Source organism: Microchirus variegatus, assembly GCF_963457635.1.
Source record: "Microchirus variegatus genome assembly, chromosome: 2".
NCBI lineage: Eukaryota > Metazoa > Chordata > Actinopteri > Pleuronectiformes > Soleidae > Microchirus > Microchirus variegatus.
This window is the reverse complement of record NC_139803.1, coordinates 23,148,058-23,171,097: the sequence shown is the minus strand read 5'-3', so window position 1 is coordinate 23,171,097 and position 23,040 is coordinate 23,148,058. Positions and strand designations below refer to the sequence as shown.

Here is a 23,040-nt window from a genome sequence, read left to right as displayed (position 1 = left end):
ACTGGGAAGTGTCAACTGTTGCCATGGTAACGCAGAAATGCAGTGCTTGTAGCTCTACTTCTTTTCTTCTGACTAAGAGCTGGTTAAATGCTCCCCGATCTGTTGCTTTGGTCACTCGGAAGGTTTCAGACAGTAGACTGAATCGTTTGGCAGTTTTTTTTGTTGTGAAAAGCCGCTGTGATGGGGGATGCCCTTTTGTGTGTTGTTTTGGTTTTACAAGAATGATAAAGACGTTTACATCAGGCTATTTATATGGCACCATGTGCACAGAGTGCCAGAAGGTGCGCACTTTTTTTCAGCGTCATTACCCTTACACAAGTGAAAATTGTCCTGTGGTGCTGTGTGGCTCAGTGGTTGAAGCTTGGCTGCAGCACTGCAGCAGGCGCTCACTGAGTGAAAGATGTTCACTCCTGCTCAAGAGAAGGCGAGAGGCTTCACAGGGCTCTTATTTATCAAACTGGACACTATGGCCATAAAGGCAGTGATTATTTCTGTCTTTACAATGTGACTTTTGGGGTTAGAGAAACCATATTTAAAGGATAGTGGCGACTCTCTGTCCACCTTTTTAGTCTTCAGTGTGAAGTACCCTTGAAGTAGAAGTGAATCTTTTGTATTTGTAAGTCACAGTATTTATAAAAATATGCATAAAAACGCCCATATTTATTTTTGCATTAACTTTGAAATTACAGTCCCCTATATCCTTTATCAGAAAAAGACTAAATTTGATGAGGCATATAATCTGGAGTATTAAATTTAGGCTTGGAATTCCCTTCAAAAGTCCAAGCCACTTTCTTCAGACTTCCCTACGAAGTTAAACACACACAGCACAGGAACGCACAATGTTTCACTAAGAGCGCTGGTTTCACATGAATTCAGGCCTGTCCGTTCCACAGGTGACTGACATTTTTAATTTTTGTGACAATGCATTAATTAATTTGTTGGCCTACCTTTTAATTTAATGATAATAACATGTTTTCAACAAAGCAGATCATTTAAAGCTGGGTGGAAGTACTTACGAAATAAAGTTGTACATCACATTGCTCATGTTTAATGTTTGTGCTAATACCTTTATCTCCTTCATCAGTGTCATGCGTGATGCACTAGAAAAAACAAGGCTGATCAAGTGAAAGTTGCTTTGTGTTTGAAATCTCATCCATATTTAATAAACACTTAGAGGGAGCGTCGGCTTGTTTCAAATGCTTGTCACATTCCATATGGTGTCCCACAGGGCTAAGTACTTGGTCCACTGCTTTTCTTACATTTTAATTTCATTTAAACTAATCATGAAGCAACACAATGTAGACGCCACACCGCTCTTCAATTGGTGAACAGTTAACAATGTGATTATTGTGAAATGAAATCTGATCATATCAAGTCTGATTATAAGATCACGATATATGGCTTATTAACGATAAATAAGTCTTGTGCAGTCGTGTTTGAAATAGCATGGCCACTCAAAAAGAGCTTAAAATGTAACAATGAAAGCAAAAATATACTTGACCTACCTAAAACATTTGGACCTAATCTACCTATTTATCGTAATATGAATGCAGTCATCAACTTTCAACAGTGAAATATTTTTTTTTTTTAATATCTTGGGTGTGAAATAATTCCGAGTTTACTGGTGTCTATGCCCTCTGGATTTGTTTTGGAATGCCCTGTCACAGCTCAGGGCCCTGCATTTTCATTCACAGCTGCTCCGCTTGAGCATGGAGAAACAGTAATGAGTTCATTCTAAATCTAAAATTACCCGCCATTACACACAGGACAATAATTCACCCTCACTCATACGCCGTGTTCCTGCTTAATGTATTATGCATGTATGCTCTGTCTTTGGCCATAAGCAACCCCAGAAGTCTCTTGTTCACCCAAATAAACAGGCCGACCAGCAAACACAATGAATTACTCATGATTCATTAGCAATTAATGGCCCTCGTTCTGTGCTTTCATTTCCAATTAGGAGTGCTGAGGGGACCAAATATGTCTGCTGTGAGTGAGAGAATGAGCTTGCAGTCATGCTCTGTTTCTCCATCTTGTTACTGCCTGTGTTTATAATTTATTCCATCACTGACGCTAGATGTGTTTGTGCACAGGGAGGAGACTTCATGTGAAGTTTTTTTTTTTGCAACAGAAAGCCCCAACAGCATTGTTTTTTAAAAAAATGTAATCTAATTAGGAGAGGTTTCATGAACTCACATATTGTATTGATTGGTTGTCTTGATTTGCATGTGCATGCGTGTTTGTGTATCTGTGCAATCAGTCAATTTGATGGCTGTCTTCATGTGTGCCAGGACAGCACCGCTCGCTTGGTCCAAGTATTTCCAAAGTGCGGAGCCTGAAGTTGGACAGCAGTATTTGGAGCAATGAGCTAGTGGAGGTTAGTGCAACAAATTGTGCAATTTCACGACTGTACGACACTGTAACGTAAAGTGTTTATAATGCATTAGACTTTTCAATTAAACAATTGGGCTTGACATAGTGTATATTAATTCTAAACCTGGGATGTTATGTTTTTGCATCTGACAGCTGTTCCTGGAGGTGGGCAACAAGAATGCTAACACTTTCTGGGCAGCTAATCTTCCCATGGAGGAAGAGCTATATGGCGGAGCCTCGCTGGAGCAGCGTGCCACTTTCATTCGCAGGAAATACAGGGAGAGGAAGTACCGGAAGGCCCTGGAGGGCTTTAATGACCTGGAACAGCTCAACCAGGTGTGATTTTCATCAAGAGAGGAAGAAAGAAACAGATGCTGTATACATTTAATTTTCAGGTATTCCGTAGAGGTCGACCAACTAATCATTTTAGATGATTAATTGTTTCTGATGAGACGTTTTACAACACAACAGTATCAGTGGACCCTGTTGTGGCGTCATGGCTTGTACATGGAGGCCCCACAGCAATGATTATTGGTTAGTCACATGCTTATCACAAATGTTTACATCACAGTAGCTACAGGCCACATTTGCTGTGTGAATGCATCATTTTTGCTCTTTGACTTGTAAGACTTTTTAAAGTCTTCATGGTATGACATGATGCACGAAAGAGCCAGCACATGAGAGCTAGTGTGAGTAATGCAGAATCTTCAGCATGAGCTTAGAGGTTCATTCAATGAACCTAGTAAATTGCAGTACTTTCAGTACCTTGTGGTAATAGATGCACAGCTATTTACACTGTCGTTAGGTCACTGGAACTGTACTTATTTACATTTTATCAATGCTGTTATCAAAATGTTTGTACTTTTATTGTTAACATATAAGATTTTTATGATATATTGTCTTGGTTGCATATGTATCTGCATGGTGTGCTTTTAGTCATAACGCTTGGAAGCATCCAATCATTTTAGCTGTCACATTTCATTTGAGATTAATAATATTGCATCATTGTCACTCGGACCACAGTTTCTTGACTTAGCAGGACTTCATAGTGCCATGTTATGCTCGCAACATAACGCACACAAGGGAAAACCTCAATAAGAAATAGCATGTTTTTTCTTTTTCCAAAGTAACTTTCTCTCACGAGGACACTAAAAGGTTATCATGCCATGATAAGTGGGCACTGATATCCTCGTCTGGACCTCCAAGAAGCATGGCACATGTCACAGTCTATGAGCTGGATCCACTGAACCTGAAATAGCTCTTATTTTTCTGACCTTCTGACTGAAGGTAAAACTGGACGAGTCCAGAGATGCCAAAGGGGGCGTCTTATTGATCTCTAGTATAAGCAAGTTGGAGCTTAGGCCGTCTCTGCCAGGTTGTGGTTTAGGGTTTATTGCTGCGGCAAAGAAAAAAAAAAGCCTCTAAAAAAGAGGGTCTTAAAAGCACCACCAGTTCCTCCTGTGTCAGCATTTACGCAGATCAGCCCTCCCTTGTATTGTTTCCTGAGTTGAAAGAGAGGAATGGAGATGTAGAGAGAAAGAGGGAATGGGGAGGGGGACGTATAAGGAAGAGATATACTAGCTGGCTGTGTGGAAAAGTGGATTAGGATCACAACAGAAACGCTTGGGTTGGTTTTATTGCGGCTTTTTCTGGCTTGTGTGTTTGTGTGTGTGTGATTGTTGGAGTGTGAGGAGTGTGTACATGCATGTGAACGTGTGCCCTGCGCCACTCGAGACATGTGAATTAGCTTTTACAGTTTGTTTTTTTTTGCCCGGGAGATGAGGAAGTGAAAGTGTGACTGACAGATGGACAGTGTGGCTGAATCCAAATGTCCACCCTCAGGACCCTTGGCCTGGAGACCTCACAGACTTAAAAGAGCTTGTGTGTTTCCAAGGAGATTAATGGAAATCTCTGACCCTGTTGCTAACACTAAAGCTTTTGATTAATATTTTTAAATGCCATTCATACACCAACTACAGTGTGATTATGTGCGGATCTGCTACGGGGTCAAAAACGAGAATTAAAATATTCCATATACATGAGCTGCCGAATTCAAATTCAACATTCTATAAATATTGAATCCCTGCCCCATCAGTACATTTCCATGCACAGTTAAATTGACCTACAGTTGTAGCTCAACTACGCCCAGTATACAAGTAACTAATGGGGAATCAATGCTTGGTGGCAAACACAAACTTATACTTAGCCTTTTCTAAGTATGCAAGGGCCTTGCAGGAGACCGGCATTTTGCTCCACAATGTCTCTACAGCATATGATTTAAATGTGCTGTATGAATGGACAAATGTAAATGTACTTGTGATATATATGTACTTGTGATTATATGATACTTATGTATCATATAATCAAGGTTGAATGCTAGCGGTGGGAATCACAGAGTGCCTCACAATGCGATACGCGACACATTGATATCACCATACTGCGATTCTGTGATGATCGATATACTGCAAGACAATCATATAGTGATACATCAGGATATCTGTCTAACTGAAGAAAATACTGTGGAAAGTTAAGGGGACATATACCCTATTTCTCCTAGTTACTAATTACTAATTCCGTGGTGTCCTAATGAACATGTCTGTGACATGCTTTGGTCAAAATACCATAAGCATGAAGCACCACAGCAGTTCAATCACCCTGCCAAAACAGCCCTGTTCAGAACGCATGGTTTAGTAGTATCTATTTAAGTCCACCTTAAAGGTCCACCTTAAAAAAAGGAAAACAACACTTAAGGGACAGGAAATTACATCAGCCACAGAAGCTACAGGGAGCTAACAGCAGTTAGCATTTGGAAAGATTATCATTTGCAGGCTCTAGCAGGCACATTGCTGTCATATATAACATGTATCTACTGGACAGATAAATCCTCTGAGGCTGGAAGATTGTGTAGGACTCTGTGCTGCACTGTGGAGCCAAGAATAGAACTTTTCGCGGACTTCGTGGACTGCCGCCCAAATTACCATTCATTTTATCCACGATGCCCGGCAAGTGAAACTGTCAGGGGCTGTTTACGTTACAGTGTCTTAAGTTATTAATTCAAATATCGATATTTGCCCTGATCCATTAATTACCAATATTTTGACCCAACCTTAATGTATATGTGCATCGTAAAACCTTCATGTCCTGTGAAGACAAAAAAAAACACTTTAGGCCCCCTGCAGACTTGATGAACTGTGGATTTGGATGCCTAAGTTCTCACCATCACCGCAGAAATAAGCTTTTTTAGTTCACAAGATTGCAAAATGTGTATGTGTGTGTGTGTGTGTGTGTGGGTGGGTGAAAGGAAGCAAAAAGGAGAATTACTGGGCAGTTGTGTTTGCTTCCCTCCTGTCTAGACTGGCTTTATTAATGGGCTCAGCAGATTTGATAGGGATCAGTGTGTCGTAGAGCCTCTGAACACACCGTGACTCAACGTATGTGTGTTCGCTAAAATAGATAATAAACACTCATTGGGGCAGCTCGGCAAATGTTAGCATAAAGTAATAAATCACGAGCAACCTACAAAAAGAAAAAAGAAAAAGAGAAACAAGGACACTGAGGCTAATCTCAGTGGACATGTTCTCCCACTTTTGTGTCACATTTACTTACTGTAACACAAGTATGCATATGAAACAAAGAAAGAATTCTATATAAAACCTACTCCTTTGGGAGTCTTCTCTTGAATACAGACAATAACACTTGCAATCTACTCATTGACATTCATGCAAGCTGAAATGATGGCAATGGTGTTTTAACACTTTTTATTGGCCCTGGGGTCATGAAACCTACTCTACATGCAGTAAATCACTCTTTAAAGTGTCACTTCAAGTAGTGAGATATAACTAAAAAGGTGTTATATACGCTTGATTGTGTCAGCACTACTCCTTGCATTATTTCAAACGTGTCCGCCTTGTTCCGTTAAGCTGTTTTGTTTCGGCATCTGCTTTCTTCATTTCATGCCCTCTCTCCGTTCCCCGCGTTCCCTGTTACTTAGTCCCATGTTCCCCATTAGGAGCTCATATCCCAGTGACCTCCACAGAGTCTCTGCAGGCCACACGACCTAGAGAGGAGAGGGGTGTCAAAGGACCCCCTTATATCATTACGCACACTCACACACACTCTCACACATAAACCCTCTAGCGGCTGAGGTAATTGCTATGACACGGAAGGTCATTTCCAGAGACGATACAGAATAAGGCCAAGTTGCATGGGACTATTTTGCCGTAATTTGACCCCGTCTCTTGTGTTCGGGGGAAAAAGACAAAGCATACGGCTATGTTTTCATTTAAAACGATCTACGAACGAAATGACTCACTCTCACACACTTTGTGGTCCCCCTCAGTCTAAGTACAGGAGATAAAACACGCGATGTTGACTTCCGCGCTCATTTTTACGTCACAATGCGCTAAATTCCTGGAATTGTTGTCTCTCGGAGCTTCACTTTTCCGTATCGGAAAACCTGGAAGTCCGCAAAATCCGAGAAAAGTTCTATTCTTGGCTCCACAGTGCAGCACAGAGTTCTACACAAACTTAGGATTTATCTGTCCAGTGGATACATGTTATATATGACGGCAATGTGCCTGCTAGAGCCTGCAAATTATCACTTTTCCAAATGCTACCTGCTGTAGTTTCGTTTTATTTTTTTTTAAGGTGGCCCTTTAAGGTGGACCTAAAGAGATACTACTAAACAGAGCGTTCTGAAAAGAGTTGTTTTGGCAGGGTGATTGAACTGCTGTGGTGTTTCATCCTTATGGTACTAAGACATCATGAAACTAGGTTAACTTGGAGAAATAGGGTATAATATGCCCCCTTTAAGCACGACATCACCTTCTGTTGTCATGTTCGTACTACGCTGCTTCTTGATGAAATTACACAAGTGCGTCCATGAAAATCCACATAAAACTACTTGTAAACAGGAGATAACGGAATATTTCAGCACATGTTTATTGCTGGTCTATTAACACGTGGTTCTTATTACCAGCTGTAATTTTATGGATCTTTTCACCCTGCTAAAAGTCTTCGGAATCTTTACCCACGTCAACCGGTTATGATTACTGACATGGCACATTCGGACGGGACTTGAATCACTCATTTTGGGCTCTAAAACACCACCATAATGTGAATGATAGATGTATCCGTGGTAGAAATGATGTGTTTTCAAACAAAACGGAGTGGTGTGGATGTAGCCAAAGAGTGGTTACCTTCCACTTTGAGATAATTTACTTTTTTATCAGGATGAACTACTTTTGTATTGCATAAAATTCACACATAAATAGAAATAGATGAACACTTTATGCAATGCGTTATCTGTATCTCGATGCAGGGCCTTCGTGTGGGTGGCCAGGCTACATTGACAGGTGCTCTGTTTGTGTGTGTTCTTGGCCTTGTGTGTGTGCGCGCCTATGTGCAACCTCGCTGCGGCGCTTCACTCGCAGACGGATCTCGCTTGTTTGCAGCAGATCGATGCAGCTTGCCGACTCGGTTTTGAGTCCTATGAAAGGATGAGTTGACTCGTTGAAATGCCACTATTCGCCACTCGACTCCTGTTGATGCGCTTTGTTGAGGGTCACCGTGCACAAAGTCACATCAATCGACTGGAGTAAGGGAGAAAATGTTTTTTTTAACCCTAACCCACAGACGAGATTCTTTTGACTCTTTTATCTGCCTGCTCTGTGAAACAGGTGAAATGACGGAACACAAAGGTTTGTGCCATTATAGTCAGTGCAGAGGTGACTTAGAGCAGGGCCACTAGGTGCTAGAGTTAGTCTGTATTAAAAAATCAAAGCTGACACTTCTGCAAAGGCACTCACTGTACAATCTCAAATTGTTCCAAGAGAAATGTAATGAGTCGTTGATTTTGACTGATTGACAGGTGCACATTTTATCACGTAGTGCTTGACTCCACTTGTAATTTTTTTTTTTTTTTTAAATGTTTCCTCTCACTCTCATTCTAAGTGCTTTCTGAAGCCTCGGAAAATATCTCCAATATTTCAGAGAGAACCTGCGCTAAAAAGGCGGGGCATGGAGTTTGAAAGATGAGGCCATTTCACAGTCGGTGAAAAAAAAAAAGGAACAAGTTGAACTATTTCAGCGTCTGCAGCCTTGAAGTTGATTGTTCTCTTTGAAATCTGTCGCTCCACTCCATGACATTGCCTTTCAAGTTGAAAATATGACACATTTTATGCCTGTGTATAAACTGTGTTGTTGTTATTCTATACCATTGTAATGATCTGCACGACACTGTATCTGTATCATATTGTCATGTCATACAAAGTCTAATCCTGCTGTGTGTTACTGCATATTTCGCATTACTTAACAGAATAACTTGGGCTGTTTAAGTTGTCAAACCGATTGTGTGCTATCATTTAGCAAATGTGTTTTACTTTGGATGTTTCTCATTAGGGTTAAGTCTTCCATTTGTTTTCATGAAGCCTTTTAACTATTGTTTCCTTCCCCTCACTATTTCCTACTGCTGTTATTGTCCTCGCTTTGTATGTAGTTATTTCTACATTTCTCTTCTGCAAACTTGTTAGGATCATTATATTTAATATGGCCCATTTGTCCCATTCTTATTTGCCGTTTTCCCGTTTTTTTTTTTTTTTAACACGGATTAGATCTTTTATTTTTCCCACAGGGAGTATTAAAGCTTGATCTTATTGTTACTTCTCTTTTGAGATCAGCGTGCGGAACTCAATTTCGAAACTTTATATGATTTCTGATGCCACTTTATAGACTCTTTGTCCTCTATCAAGCTAGCGCACAGGCATGGATGCGCAGAGCGACGCCACAACTCTTTGTTGTTTGTTATGTTGATTGTGAATCTTTAATATTTGTAGTGCTCTAAACCAGTGCTTTATTCGTCTGCTACACAAAGAACTCAATGAATGTCATAGGTAGCCAAGAAACAGACACAATAGAGAAGAATTTTTCATGTGCTCTTTTATGTTGTGTTTATGTGTGCCACAGGCTTTGTGCGCAGCAGTGGTGTCGCCTGATGTGCTGCAGACCATGATGCTGGTATTCAGCGGGGCAGATGTTATGTGTGCCACTGGAGATCCGACCTGCTCCACCCCATACCTCTTAGCTCAACGCGCTGGACAGAAGCTACAGATGGAGTTCCTGCACCAGAACAAACTATCTGGTAAGCAGCTTTGACTGTCAAACTGTCGTCGTTGTTGTTGTTGTTGTTGCCCAGCACATCATTTGAATAGTGGAGACATGGAAGCAGAGAACAGAGAAGTTGTTCTCAATTTTAACACTGAAAAAGGACATTATCATGGGTTATTGTAGCTCAAATGATGCTTAACTGGTTGGTAAAAGTGTCCAGTTAAAGAAATGCTAATTTCATGACTACATTCTGAAGTCCGGTAAAAGAAAATGTCCTTTTATTTGTGTCAGGTCTGATAGTATTGCTTGACAGAGCCTGTTTTCAGAGGGAGGACATAGCATGCAAAAATACAGAATAATAACATCAAAAACAAGAACAATCACCAGCATATATGCACTCTGGCTTTATCAAACGAGTAGTTCATGGTAATAAGCAGTACTTGGGGCTAAACAGTGGGTTTTATTGTCACACGTCTTCACTGCTTCCATCTTGTTGTCGTAATATTTGGCTCTGGCACTACATTGTCGAACGATGGTTTCCTCATCAGTCCACACAACGGCCATTTCTGTAATATATTATTCGAAAAGATGCTGTACAAACTCTAAAGGTCCCTGGTTTAGATATTTTTTTCCACAATTACTATACAAACATACAAAAAACAAAGGAACATGAAAGCAACACAACCTGTGGTTAGATCTAAACACACACCTATAAATCTTCGAAAAGGCCTTTAAACTACGTGTACTATTTGGACTCAAATGCCCAACGGCGCTGCGTCCGTTCGGCCCATTGTTGGTGTACTTTAACAAGCCGAGCATGTTTAAAGCTCACACTACCGCTGTGCCGCCACATTTATGAAAACACAGGGGGAGGCTGTTTTTTGTTTTGTTTGTTTGTTTTTGCCACTGCCGTGAATAAGAAATTAAGTCAGAAAAACACACACATTTGAAAGCAGCGAGTTCTAAGTTAAAAAAAAGTCTCTCTCGCTCTCTCTCTTTTGACTCACCTTTGCATTTCCCATCACCCATGTTCCCTGGCAACGCAGACACGGCACAGATGATGTGTTTTGTCGTGTGTCTTCCTCCCGGTTTGATGTGTTTTGTTTGTGTTCACAAACACACACACACACACACACACTGCTGATGTTAAGAATGTGTTATATTAAAGGAGCAAGCGAGGCCGCTGTCTGGCGCCTGGGCCGGGGGAGACTTTCTCTGGGACCGTGTTTTACATAATATATGCGGCACATCTGTGCTCGCTCACCGGCACCAACTCTGTTAGGGACTCCTAATTGCTGACAAGGGTCACCTGGTTGCCATGGTGATGGTCATTACTTGAGGGTGTGCAACGGGGGCCTCGAGTGCAGACACACAGACAGATGGACACATACACATCCATGCATGTGGCGTTGTCCATCTGCAACACGTGGCATGTCCATACTCGCGTTATGGCTTTATTAACAAACAGCCTCTTTATCAGACTCTTCCTGCAGTGACGGATGCCCAAATAAACTGGCCATACTGCAGGGAAGAAGGACCTACAGGTCAGCGGGTTTACTGTGAGACACAAGACAGAATTAAAATGTAATGGAGATCTTGCCTTGGGGACAACAGTCAGTGTTTGCAAGTGAGGGATATACTGTAAAGCAGAATGGAAGGAGGAAGCAGCTTCTTAAAAAGAAAATTGCATTCTTTTTGTCTAACCAGGCTCTACGACACGCAGGCGTTTCAACATTAAATAAAAGACTAGATCAGATAATGACTGAAACACAGACTTTTCTTCATATCCTGAAGCAACATCCACAGTGGACGACTCTGCCGCACATGAGTAATGTTTAATATCAACATTCCACCATTATCATTACCTCACTCTAACCACAAGCCGCTTTCCCTATAGTTTATTTTCCAACACCCATTGTTTATTCTTCACCGTAACTACTGCATGTGTGGATATTGTAGGAATACATCATTTTAAACGCTGTCGCGTGAATTGAGCGTAACCCGGGGTTTGTCTCGACTCTCAAGCATCTAAAACAGTATCGCTGCTACAAACTTATAGTGTTAACATAAAGTTTGCAGACATTTTTTTCATTGTGTTTTTGTTTTTTTGGAGGGGGGGGGCATATTTCATGAAAAGCCCAAAAGAAGCAACAATAAATTGGTACGACTAGCAACAAGTGTCTGTAAATCCAAACTTTATTGCACGTCCCTACAGTATTAAAAACACATATCAGCTAGCCCCATTATTGCATTCTGTGACACGACTCCTGATGATAGGGTAGTCGTAAATAGTCACAGTCGGCACCCAGATATAAAACTTGTAATGCTTAAACTTTAAAGGTCCCATATTATATCCTATTTCTCCAAGTTAACCTAGTTCCCTGATGTCCTAATGAACATGTCTGTGACATGCTTTGGTCAAAATACCATAAGGATGAAGCACCACAGCAGTTCAATCACCCTGCCAAAACAGCCCTGTTCAGAACACTCTGTTTAGGTCCACCTTAAATTTTTTTTTACGAAACTTAAGGGACAGGAAATGACATCAGCCACAGAGGCTACTGGGAGCTAACAGCAGTTAGCATTTGGAAAAGGGATCATTTGCAGGCTCTAGCAGGCACATTGCCGTCATATATAAGATGTATCCACTGGACAGATAAATCCTCTGAGGCTGGAAGTTTGTGTAGGACTCTTTTCGCGGACTTACGGTTTTCCGGATGCAGTTGCCCTCGCCAGCACTCTCACATGTTTTTTTTACCGACAAAGAGGAGCTCCACGAGACAACAATTCCAGGAATTTAGCGTCTTCTGTGATGTCACAATGAATGCGGAAGTCAACATTGCATGTTTTATCTCCTGTACTCAGACTGAGGACATGAGTGAGGCATCTTTTTTCGTACTTTGGGGTTTGGTAGGGCCTCCAAATATAAGTATTATAATGATTAAAAAGTTGATTTTGCATAACATGGGACCTTTAAAATATATAAACGAGTTCACACAATGCTGATTAAGCCAACAAAGCGAATCCGTTCCCTCAGTCAGGTCTAAAAATACTGTTGAATGGAGCCTGTATACCAGGAGGCTGTAAAAGAGGAGGTAAAGTCAAACCTATCACTGAACTGCAGATACTTTAGCTGTTAACTGTATTAACATAAATACAGTTTTGGTTCTTATACAAAAACATATTGTAATTTCCTCGTAATGTCAAAACGAGACAGTTGTAGCACATAGATGAGGTTTATCTGATCATTCACATGATCAATTTTTTGACAATATTTCACAGGATAATTTGTAGGGCTTGATCATTTAATGATCATTTAAATCCCTGTTTTAAACATTTCAAGAAAACAAGGCTGCAGTTAATGAATTCTCTACATGATTGGGATTTGTGTCATGCAAATTAAAAAATGTGTTAGGATACATTAGAACATAGTGATTAATTTGAACACAGTGCATATCGTGGCTGAATCTCTACTTAAAATATACATTACAAGTCAGATTTTAATGTCACAGAAAAACGGACTTTGATGTTTCCAAACCATTCAGTTTTAGTCGTTCTGAATAAGAGGAAGAGAGTAGACTGAGATGATTCCAGGCAATCAGCAGTTTGATTTGAGCAGTCAGCCATTTCTTTTTATCAGTGTTAAAAAGCTGGTTGCGTATTAATATAAAACATATACAAAATTACAACTTCTGACATCTGCAGTGATGAAATAGACGAGGAAGATCAAGTCTCTGCGATGATTTGACGTTTTCCCTGTGGATAGTGGCGTCTGCACTACTTTTTTTATTTGCGCGCGTGGCCCACTGAGTTTGCAGAGACGACTCGTGAAAAAACTCTGATTAAACAGTGAGTTAACTTCTTTTTCTGTTTTGTTGAGCGCAATGTTTTGTCTGGCAACAACCCGGGAACAATTCAATACCCGCACGGCACCATCCCCGCTGTATCGCTTTGGTGTTGACAGAGAGAAGATACAGTGGAGCAAACAGTGTGGAGGACGAGACCGAATTCAAGAGTTTGTTAATTTTTAAAAAGACCTTAGCTTTGGGTTACAGCTGAAGTTCCACCAAGGAAAAAAAAACAAGGTTGCACACATTCAAGGTAACACCAGGACAAAATGTCGGGATTTAATTTGCTTGCAGCACCGTGGCGTCCCTGTCCGTGTACGCGCGGCGTGTCTATTTGTTCTTTTCTCTTTTGTTTGCCTTATAATTTGCACATCCACTAACAGGCTGCACTTCAGGCCCTCGTTCTCCCGCTGCGTGGTGCTGCAAAAGCCAGACACTACCGTGGATGAAATGACAAGAAACTTCACCAACATCACCATCCCCACGGCGGGAGGCTGGACGAAGCCCAGCAACAAACAAAGACCGACGGAAACAATGCTCACCCCAAAATTGGCGTAGTTTTTTAACCATCCCACAGTGAGACCTTCTTTCTCTGGATATAGTGAATAAAAACAAAGCTGTCAGCCTGCCTCTCGCCCGATGCTTCTCCGCCGTCCCTTCCCTCCGCTGCAGCTCATTTGTACCTCGAGTGTTTGGACATCCAAACATGCTCGAGCGTTGCCACTTCATTAGCTCCTTCTCCCCGCATACAGTATGTATGCGAGCGTGCGTGTACATGGGCCTCGACGGGCCTTGTTCTCACCACCCACACCTGCTCGCCCCAAAGCACCCTGGGATACTGTAGGAGCATGCTCATTTGCATATCCCTATCCTAGATTCCATTAAAAAAAAAAAGAAGCCAGCGGCTGCTCTCAGAGGTGGTGTTTCTTCGCACTTTGGTAAACCCCATGGGCAGCTTCAATGATGGCTCTATCCCTTATAGTCAAAGGCTTCTGCTGCGGTGGCCTCTTGTATAATTTTAGCTTCCTCTTTTATTTTTTATGTCCCCTGTATTTCCATATGCTACACTCAGGAGGCAACATTAACCATTAAAGTATGTGCGAGATACAAGAGCTTTTGTAAAGTTTTGTTTTAAACGAAAAACAAAAAAATACTCCTGCTTGGTTTTTCCTACAAACTCAGGATAAGATGCATATAACGACACCGAGGCCACGATACGTTACACGTGAGTCGGCTATATTACCGTGTGCAACATTTTAATCTTCAGTGATCCGTCTTTGCAAAAGCACTGCCAGTTTCCCTGCACACTCTCTCACTTTACTAGGAACAGAAACTCAGAAATATTCATAAGCCTTAGTCGTAAAACTTGCACAATTAGTGGCTTCGAAGTTGCAGATTTGATTTGTACCCTAAAACACTTGTATGTCTCGAAGCAAAAAAAGCTCAATCCGTGCCAGCTATTCCGCCATAAATCTCTGGAAGAAAGTATTAGCTAATGCCTTAACTGTAAACACAACGATACAAACATGTAAATTGCATTTTATGGCAGCTCTCTGCTCCACCCGGGGGCATTGTGCTTTTAAAACCGAGCTACCGAACAAGCAATACCTCGTACTGTTGACATCATTTCACTTCTTCTTCTTCGATGACACACCATAGATTTGGAGGCAGCAAAGTTTTATCGTCGGCATTCCTGACGCCTCGGATCTCTGAGTCTTGCGGCGCATTAAAAATTTATCCACCACGCTTTTCTGTGTGGATAATAAAAACATGAAGACCACACACACACACACACACACAAAAACAGTAAATCAGAGGACCTGTTTCTTCATGCACTTCCATTCCACCTTGTTGTTTGCACATTGCAAGGCTCTTTCACTTCTTGCAGCTGCTGAGAGACGGTGAGAATTAAAGTGTTTTTTATTTGTTTTTTTTTACCCTGGTGGCTTTCATGTTGAAGAACTATTTTGGATTGTTATTGGAGAGAAAGTGAGTCTTTTTTGCCCTCTGGTTACACATGCCAGTAATTAATAGCCTGTAATGATTGTATGGGTTAATGGGTAGGTGTTTTTAGACTTCTGGCCTCACCTGTAGATGATCTCTTTGCTTTCCCTTGCATATGTTCACCCTTGGGTGCAAAGATTAGTCAGCAGTGGCAACAAAAAAATCAATTGTTGATGAATGTTATTCTTACGTCATTGCACAGGAGCCGAGTAACAACATAGTCTAGTGTATTTTCATATTATCACTCGAGTTTAGTTTAGTTTATTGAACTTGGACCATGTGCAGCAACACTAATCACAGAGGAAAATAGGCTTTGTACCAGATTATAGCTCCCTTAGCTAATTTCCATCTGCAGTCCCTGAGTCACACAGACACGCTACACCCACAACAGTACAAAAGACAATACAGAGCAAATATGCAGGTACAATAGTAAAAAAGTACATTGCATAGTAAAGTACAGTGAAATAGTGAGAGAAAATACAGTAAAAACACAATGCAATAAAATATGATTATACCCTCTTTAACCCCCTGCCTGCTTTACTTTCCTTAGTCTTCTGTGAAGTGTTAGACATTTCTTCTTTTTTTTTTGTAATAATTGAATAAAGTCTGCCTCGTCATTAATATAGTTTATTGTCTAGCAACACAATTTACTCATTTTTATGAGATTAAATTAATATTGGGCAGAATTTAGTTCAGCCCACTGGTCCGGCCCTCAACAATACTTTCTGTTTGTCGTATGGCCCCTCGTGGAAAATCATTGCCCACCCCTGCTTTAATCTATAGTTATTCTATCACCCTATAAAAATCCACTATCAGTCCATTTCTATATGTGTGTGTGTGCGTATGTGTATGAGTGAGTGTCTCTGATTACCCCACTGTCCACTGCTCGTCGGGCACCAGTTTGGTGACCGTTGCCGTGGGCGACCGGATGGCTAATTGAGCACTCTGTCATGTCACCTCCCTCCACTGGGGACTGAGCCAATCAGCACAGGCCAGACATCTCAACCGCCACCCCCACAGACATCACAGTCCCATCTTAACCGAGTCCAGCTTTTACGGGCCCAGAGGGATTGTTGTAACAAGGCTCACACAGAGAACAAGAGATCCGCTGCTTCAAGCCCACTGCCTTATTTACATTCCCTCAACCTGAGTGGTGGGACAGTTGTGACTGTGTGCATGTGTGTCTCTGGGTTACACTTGACTACCTGCAGTTTACTGATTAAAGTCAGACTCCATGTATTTCAGATGCTGCTACTGGCAGACAAACATTCCCTGTGTTCGATTCAGAGCCAGATAACACATGTTGCTATGTAACGACACAAAGGCTGGACAGTGCTCCGCTAGTCCTGCATGTCCTGTATGTCCCCCGATTGGCTCTGCCTCCTTGGACCCAGAAACCTTCCTCTCAGGGTTCTGCATGACATATAACCAATAACTCGCCCATAATTTGCATGTTCTGAATAAAAGTTTGGTTTAGATTGCACTGCTTTTCAAGCCTTCATGGCTATTGAGGTTAGCGGTTGACTAATGCTGTATGTTTAAAGCCAATAGAATAATGTTAGTTTGAAGAAAAAGCCCACAGCCAATTATTCAGCAAATATTCGAACCCCATTCCCAAAGGTAAACAAAAATGGGGGGAAAAGATGTCAATCAACGGCATGGTATTCCAAGAAAATTTTAAAGCGGAACTAGACCGGAAGTTCCTATTATCGCTGTTTTTTTTTGGTGTGTATCTGCTTCATTACGCTGTTTATGAAGCCTGATGGTTCGAAACAAACAGTTCAGCCATTGCTGAGAAAGTTGTGTTTTATTGTAATCTCGGGGCTCAACGAGATCACTGAAAATCCCGTTAACGTTACGTAAGCAGCGGTTCTCCTGAACAACCGATCATCCTGCTCCGGGCGGTAGTCCGGGCACATCCGTTTGCGTACATTGAACCGCAGAAGAAGAATAACGTCCGTTGTGGAGGTGTTTCACGAGCAACAGTGTCTTCTGACTCTGGGTCTGACTCCGGTTTAAAGTCATAATAGGGACTGCGGTGGGGAGTCGTGACGAAGCTATTTTTAAACACTGTTAAAACAATGTTTTGATAATGAGTAGCAATGCATCCACCGCTCCAGAGAGGGAGCTGCGCTTCTGAGAGCTGACGTGATAGATTACGTCACTTCCAGATACCTGGCCAATCACAACACAGGTGGGAAGGCTCTACGCTGGCTGGCCAATCACAACACACTCTGTCTTCTCGGGCGAGATTCATGGCTAAAAATAGCTCGACTGACAAGCGCTTCGAAAAGGACAAATTTCAATCGGCTCGTTTACATCAACTAGGAGGATTTTGACCATAAAAACAACTTAATATATGTAATTAGACCTCCATAACTCACATATATGTGCAACAGGACCACTCTATGTGACCTTTAAATAAAAAGGTTCCTGACAATGGTAAAAAAAAAAGCAGAGTTAAAAACAAACTACCAAAACGTGGCTGCAGTATGTCTGCACAGGTGTTGACATTTCTGAGGATGTTTGAATACATCTCAAAGCTCATCACTATGTGGACCCTGCATTATTAATGGTGTTATTTTAAATCCTTTCTGTCATGTAGAGCAAAGTTGATCATTGACTTGACATGAAAACATAAGTTTTTTTCAGTTGAGCATAAAAACTGACAAAAAAAATCAGTTCACGACACAGAGGTGCTGATATATATATAAATAAAATAAGACTAGTAATAAAAGCATTGTGGTGTTCCAAACCTTTGCAGTCAGAGGTTTTTGTTTACGCCCCTGAGAATTTGAATTCAATACCCTTGATATATTGCATTTGTAGGCTACATGTTGTGTTAGACATTGTGTTGTGATTTTATTGTATATGCTGCAGCTAATGGACCTTTGATAAACGCCGCCTTTCATTTTGTTATATCTTGCAGTCTTCATTTATAATAACAGCGTTTGAGATCCATTTTCATTTGGTTATTTAATCAAGATGTCTCGCTGAGATTAGAATCTATTCTCTCACACATCTGAAAACAAATTACCTAAACAGCGTAACAACACAGGACGATGCATTCTCTTTCTCTCTCTCACACACACACACACGTAGAGAGAGATGCTAAATTAAATTGCAGCTAAAAATATTTAATGCTACTCAGTCATTTCAATTAGATTGCAATTAGCACCTGTGGGTGCATTTGGTATTTTAAATTCCCACCTTTTGAAATGACAGAAAACCTTATCATCAAAAGCATTGGCAACAGCTAAAAGGGCACACAATTCTAATAATAATGTTTATAATTACTTGAAGTTAAATAAACTCACTATTTGTAAGTTGTAACACCTCACAGTTGCCTAGATTGTTTTTGTTTAAAGTAAATCGAACTTCAGAAATCATCACAAAATTCCTATATTTGTTTGTGAAATAAATAGTTTACAATTTCAGTTTTCAGAATTTAAGAACAAAATCAAAACACTTTATATTGTTGACCTGAATATCATTAGAAAATTAGACAGAGTCTGGTGACCTGTGTCACAATGTCCTTTTACTCACACACATGCACACATTACAATATACCACTGTATGATATGTGTTTCTTGCTAACATATTTTTCTATTTGAAAGGGGGATATAACCTCAACAAGTAAATATGCCAGAATATATACATATGTTGTCCTTATAGGCGAGTTGATGGACTAAAACAAAACCACACAAGTCCCTACACGAGAATAAAGCAAGCAAATATACAACTAAACATAACAACAACTGCAGATAAGGGAAAAGAGCGAGGGCTGTGTTCCAATTTACTACTAACAATATAAAATATGTAATGCGGCAAGGCAAACCAGGAAATGGGGATCATAACTTCCAAAGTGCTTAAGAGACCAAGATATCAGAATAACTGGTGCTCAAGTAAACACAAATCTAAAATGTTTGTTTTTGTAATAATAAATTGCTGAAAAACATGCAGTTTAGGTGCATGTGGTATTGGCCATTCCTTTATTTCAATAGTTTATTGAATGTAAGCACAATTTATTTAGTCTGACAGAATTGGAATGCACCCGTTTTTCTCAATGTGGAGAGAGATATGTTGCCACATTGATGTCTGTAATTGGTCCATCAATTAAAATAGTTTTCATTTAAAATGTTTTTACCTTGCTTGATGAGAGAGATGGAGGTAAAAGCGGAAATAACAAAATATGCCAAGATATTGCAAAGGCTCTGGCAGAAAATTGAACTCGAGAATTGAGGTTAATTGAATTTGAGAATTAAACATTTGAATTGTTGGAAGCTCTTAAATCTAGCAAGAAAGTAGTCGAAGAAGGGGGAGAAGGGAAAATGGGGATTGGAAAGAAATGGGTGACTAGTAGATGCTTATTCATACACAGTTGACCTTTTAAAGTTTTTTTTTTATATATAAATAATAATAATAAAAAGGTTTTGGCGCCTTTTTACTGTAGCATCAAAAAACAGGTAAAAGTCTTAAAAATATGCACTTTTGTTGTGTTCGCCATCACCAAGCAACGGGAACTGTGAGAACAACTTAGAAAAAAAAGTTAAAAGACACAATGGATAATTAGCACCGCACGTCCTCGATGTGTTGAAGTAGAACAAAAAAACTATTTGTCATTTCTAGGTGCAACTGATTCAGGAGCTTCATATGGACGATGGCTAGTTGCAAGCTTATTTCAAGGTGACAAAGACTTAGACACACTGAAAGCACTAGAGTTAAGCAGATAACTCTATTTGTCAAAAAAAAACATTGATGTGGATGTGTGTCATAATGGCAACACTCTTATATCCCCATTGTTTTCATTTATTAGTGCATGTAATCTGAAAATGAGTATTTCTAATGTTTTAATTTGTGAATTCCTACTCGGATAGACTGAGGTGAAGGACAGTGTGTTTAAAGTGATAGTTTGCAGTTGGACGTTAAGTGGTTAAATAAAAGGATCAGATTTGGGCCAAGGCACCATTATATTCTTTGGGGGAAACCATTTTCCTCTCCTCATCGACTGTGTCTCTCCCTTTCCTGTAGATTTCCCCAGACTCGAGCAGTGGTCAGAGAATCCCTCGGTGTCTGACGTCTCCCTCTTCATGGATGGCTTCCTCTACATCTCCTCTGGCACCGCCAAGTCAACGCTGGAGCGCCGCAGAAGAGATGGTTAGTGTTAATGCCGCTTTTGAAAAAAAAAAAAACCCTGCAAGGTCAATCAATCCATCAATCCACTCGTAAGCAATTTAGACTGCGTGTTTGTCAGAGGGCTCCACCAGTTAAACACTGATCAATCAATCAGTGTCGGTTTGTCAGTTGTCCGACTGCCAATCATTTAATCCGTAAACTAAACATTTCAGCGTAAGTGATCAATGAATCTGCCTTTCAAATGTGTTCAGCTTCGATCCTCTGGGAACGCTTGTCAGACAAATGTAGACGACCCAGCATTGAACCGCTATTAAAGCCAGGTTAACGAAAATAAAAATAAAATAAAAACGTCAAATTTGACAGTACCTTGAAGACGCTACAAACACTGGAATTTCTGTTCGCTCTTTTGTCTTACAAGACACTTTAAAACTTTTTAATCAGGCTACATTTCACACCCAAACTCTTCAGCTGCTGCCAATGCACCTCCTGCTCCACAGTGGTCCCACTTCTCCAAACAGCTGGAGCGTTTCACGGGCCCATGGGTAATTAGGAGAAAGAGCTGGCTTCGCATGCCTCCCTCAGGGAATGGGGTTATTGAGAAGGTGGAGGAGGGGGCTGCTCAGAAGAAAGGAGGTGTACATGTGCGGTTGACAGCATGTAGCTACCTGCTTCTTGAAAGAAGCGAATCTCCAGCATCGTGGGTTAAGACATCCATCTCCATTTCAATGAAATCACAGGAAGGCTCTGTTCTCATTGGTGGTTGTACATGTTGGCTAATGAACAGAGCTGAGGTCTGGGAAATTGCCTCTAAGAGGAGATGGGGGGGGGGGGAGATATCTGTTGAAAATTTCATTATCAGCACAAATGGATTTCCTTTGCATTTAATTTGCTGAAGGATCATTCCGATATTTTTCAAATTATTTCAGTTTCTGCTCCGACTCTCGATCCGTCGTGATAATACTCTGCTACAGTAATTGGTCTGGGAACATGGTGACCTTGTTTCAGCAAGGTCTAAAAGGTTCAAGTGGTCAAACCATCAGTCGGGTTTAAAATAAGCCATTTGTCTAAATCATTAATGAGGAGGTAAACTGTGATCTTGGTTAGTACAGTACTTTTATTACTGATGGAAACTTGGCTTTTTATAGGGCTCATTAATTACAACAGAACCTAATGTGCTTCATATTAAAGGCAGAAAGACATGTATACATGCACAACAGAATGCCACAAAAGTGGCATGAAAATAATATTAATAAAAGTGTCAAGCATAGTCAAAGTAATATCATAGAATAATGTAATTATTTCCATCCCCAACATACACACACATGCAAATGGAACAATATCAGCTTCCAATCATGCAGGTGTTGACTCCTGTGCCGTACTTAATCATCTGTTTTCCTGGAAGTGGAAAGATAATTTATAAATTGAATCAAATTCTATTTAAGAAATCCCAGAACTAGTGATTAAGACCATTAACTGGTCTGTATTTATAGTTTAATTTCTGGTGTTGATGACCTCTCAAAGCTGCTTTACACTACAGTTTTTGCCATTCATACATCACAGCATTATTCTGTCACACATTATGCTGCCGGGGACTCGAACACACAACCTTCACGTTGAAAGACAACTCGCTCTACCACTGATCTACTGCTGCTTCCCAGGAAAATGTTCACTGATGTTTTAAAATAAAGTGAGACATAAAAGCTAATTTCCCTATAAACTTCTGTTCAAACTGACCTATTTTTTTTTTTCAACCACTTGAGTCGCCCCCTGGTGGCTTTGCACTAAATTTTTACTTTAAAGGAGTCATATTATACCCCATTTCTCCAGGTTAAACTAGTCCCCTGGAGTCCTAATGAACATGTCTGTGACATGCTTTGGTCAAAATACCATAAGGATGAAGCACCATAGCAGTTTAATCACCCTGCCAAAACAGCCCTGTTCAGAACACTCTGTTTAGTAGTATCTCTTTAGGTCCACTTTTCCAAAAAAAACGAAACTACAGCAGGTAGCATTTGGAAAGTGATCATTTGCAGGCTCTAGCAGGCACATTGCCGTCATATATAACATGTATACACTGGACAGATAAATCCTCTCAGGCTGGAAGTTTGTGTAGAACTCTGTGCTGCACTGTGGAGCCAAGAATAGAACTTTTCACAGACTTCTGGTTTTCAGATACCGTTGCCCTCGCCAGCACTCATGCATGTTTTATGGACAAAGCGGAGCTCCGCGAGACAACAATTCCAGGAATTTAGCGCATTGTGACGTCCCAATGAGCGTGGAAGTCAACATTGTGTGTTTTATCTCCTGTACTAAGACTGAGGAGGACCACTAAAACATGACTGAGTCATCTTTTATCACACTTTGCTGACTGATAGGGCCTCCAGAGTCCCAAATATAAGGATTTATACAATTAAAAAGTTGATTTTGCATAATATTGGACCTTTAACATTGATGTGCATTTATTATAGGTGAGCTATGATAAGGACAGCATACAAATAATATTACACTTTGTTCACGAAGGCCAAACAGAAACGGAGTAAATCAATCAATAACAACAACTTCCTTTCAGTGTGGT

The 23,040-nt window shown here is 40.6% G+C and overlaps 1 protein-coding gene across 1 annotated transcript in view; it reads left to right on the top strand.

The window, feature by feature from the left end:
- arap2 (ArfGAP with RhoGAP domain, ankyrin repeat and PH domain 2) overlaps window positions 1–23,040 on the top strand; it is a gene marked incomplete at both ends in the record, with an annotated part of 129,342 nt that overhangs the window by 57,287 nt on the left and 49,015 nt on the right. Inside the window, 4 exons of the mRNA XM_083905708.1 lie at window positions 2,292–2,377; window positions 2,527–2,709; window positions 9,337–9,511; window positions 20,361–20,486. Coding sequence (XP_083761834.1) covers window positions 2,292–2,377; window positions 2,527–2,709; window positions 9,337–9,511; window positions 20,361–20,486 — 570 coding nt within the window. The remainder of the gene's footprint in view (window positions 1–2,291; window positions 2,378–2,526; window positions 2,710–9,336; window positions 9,512–20,360; window positions 20,487–23,040) is intronic.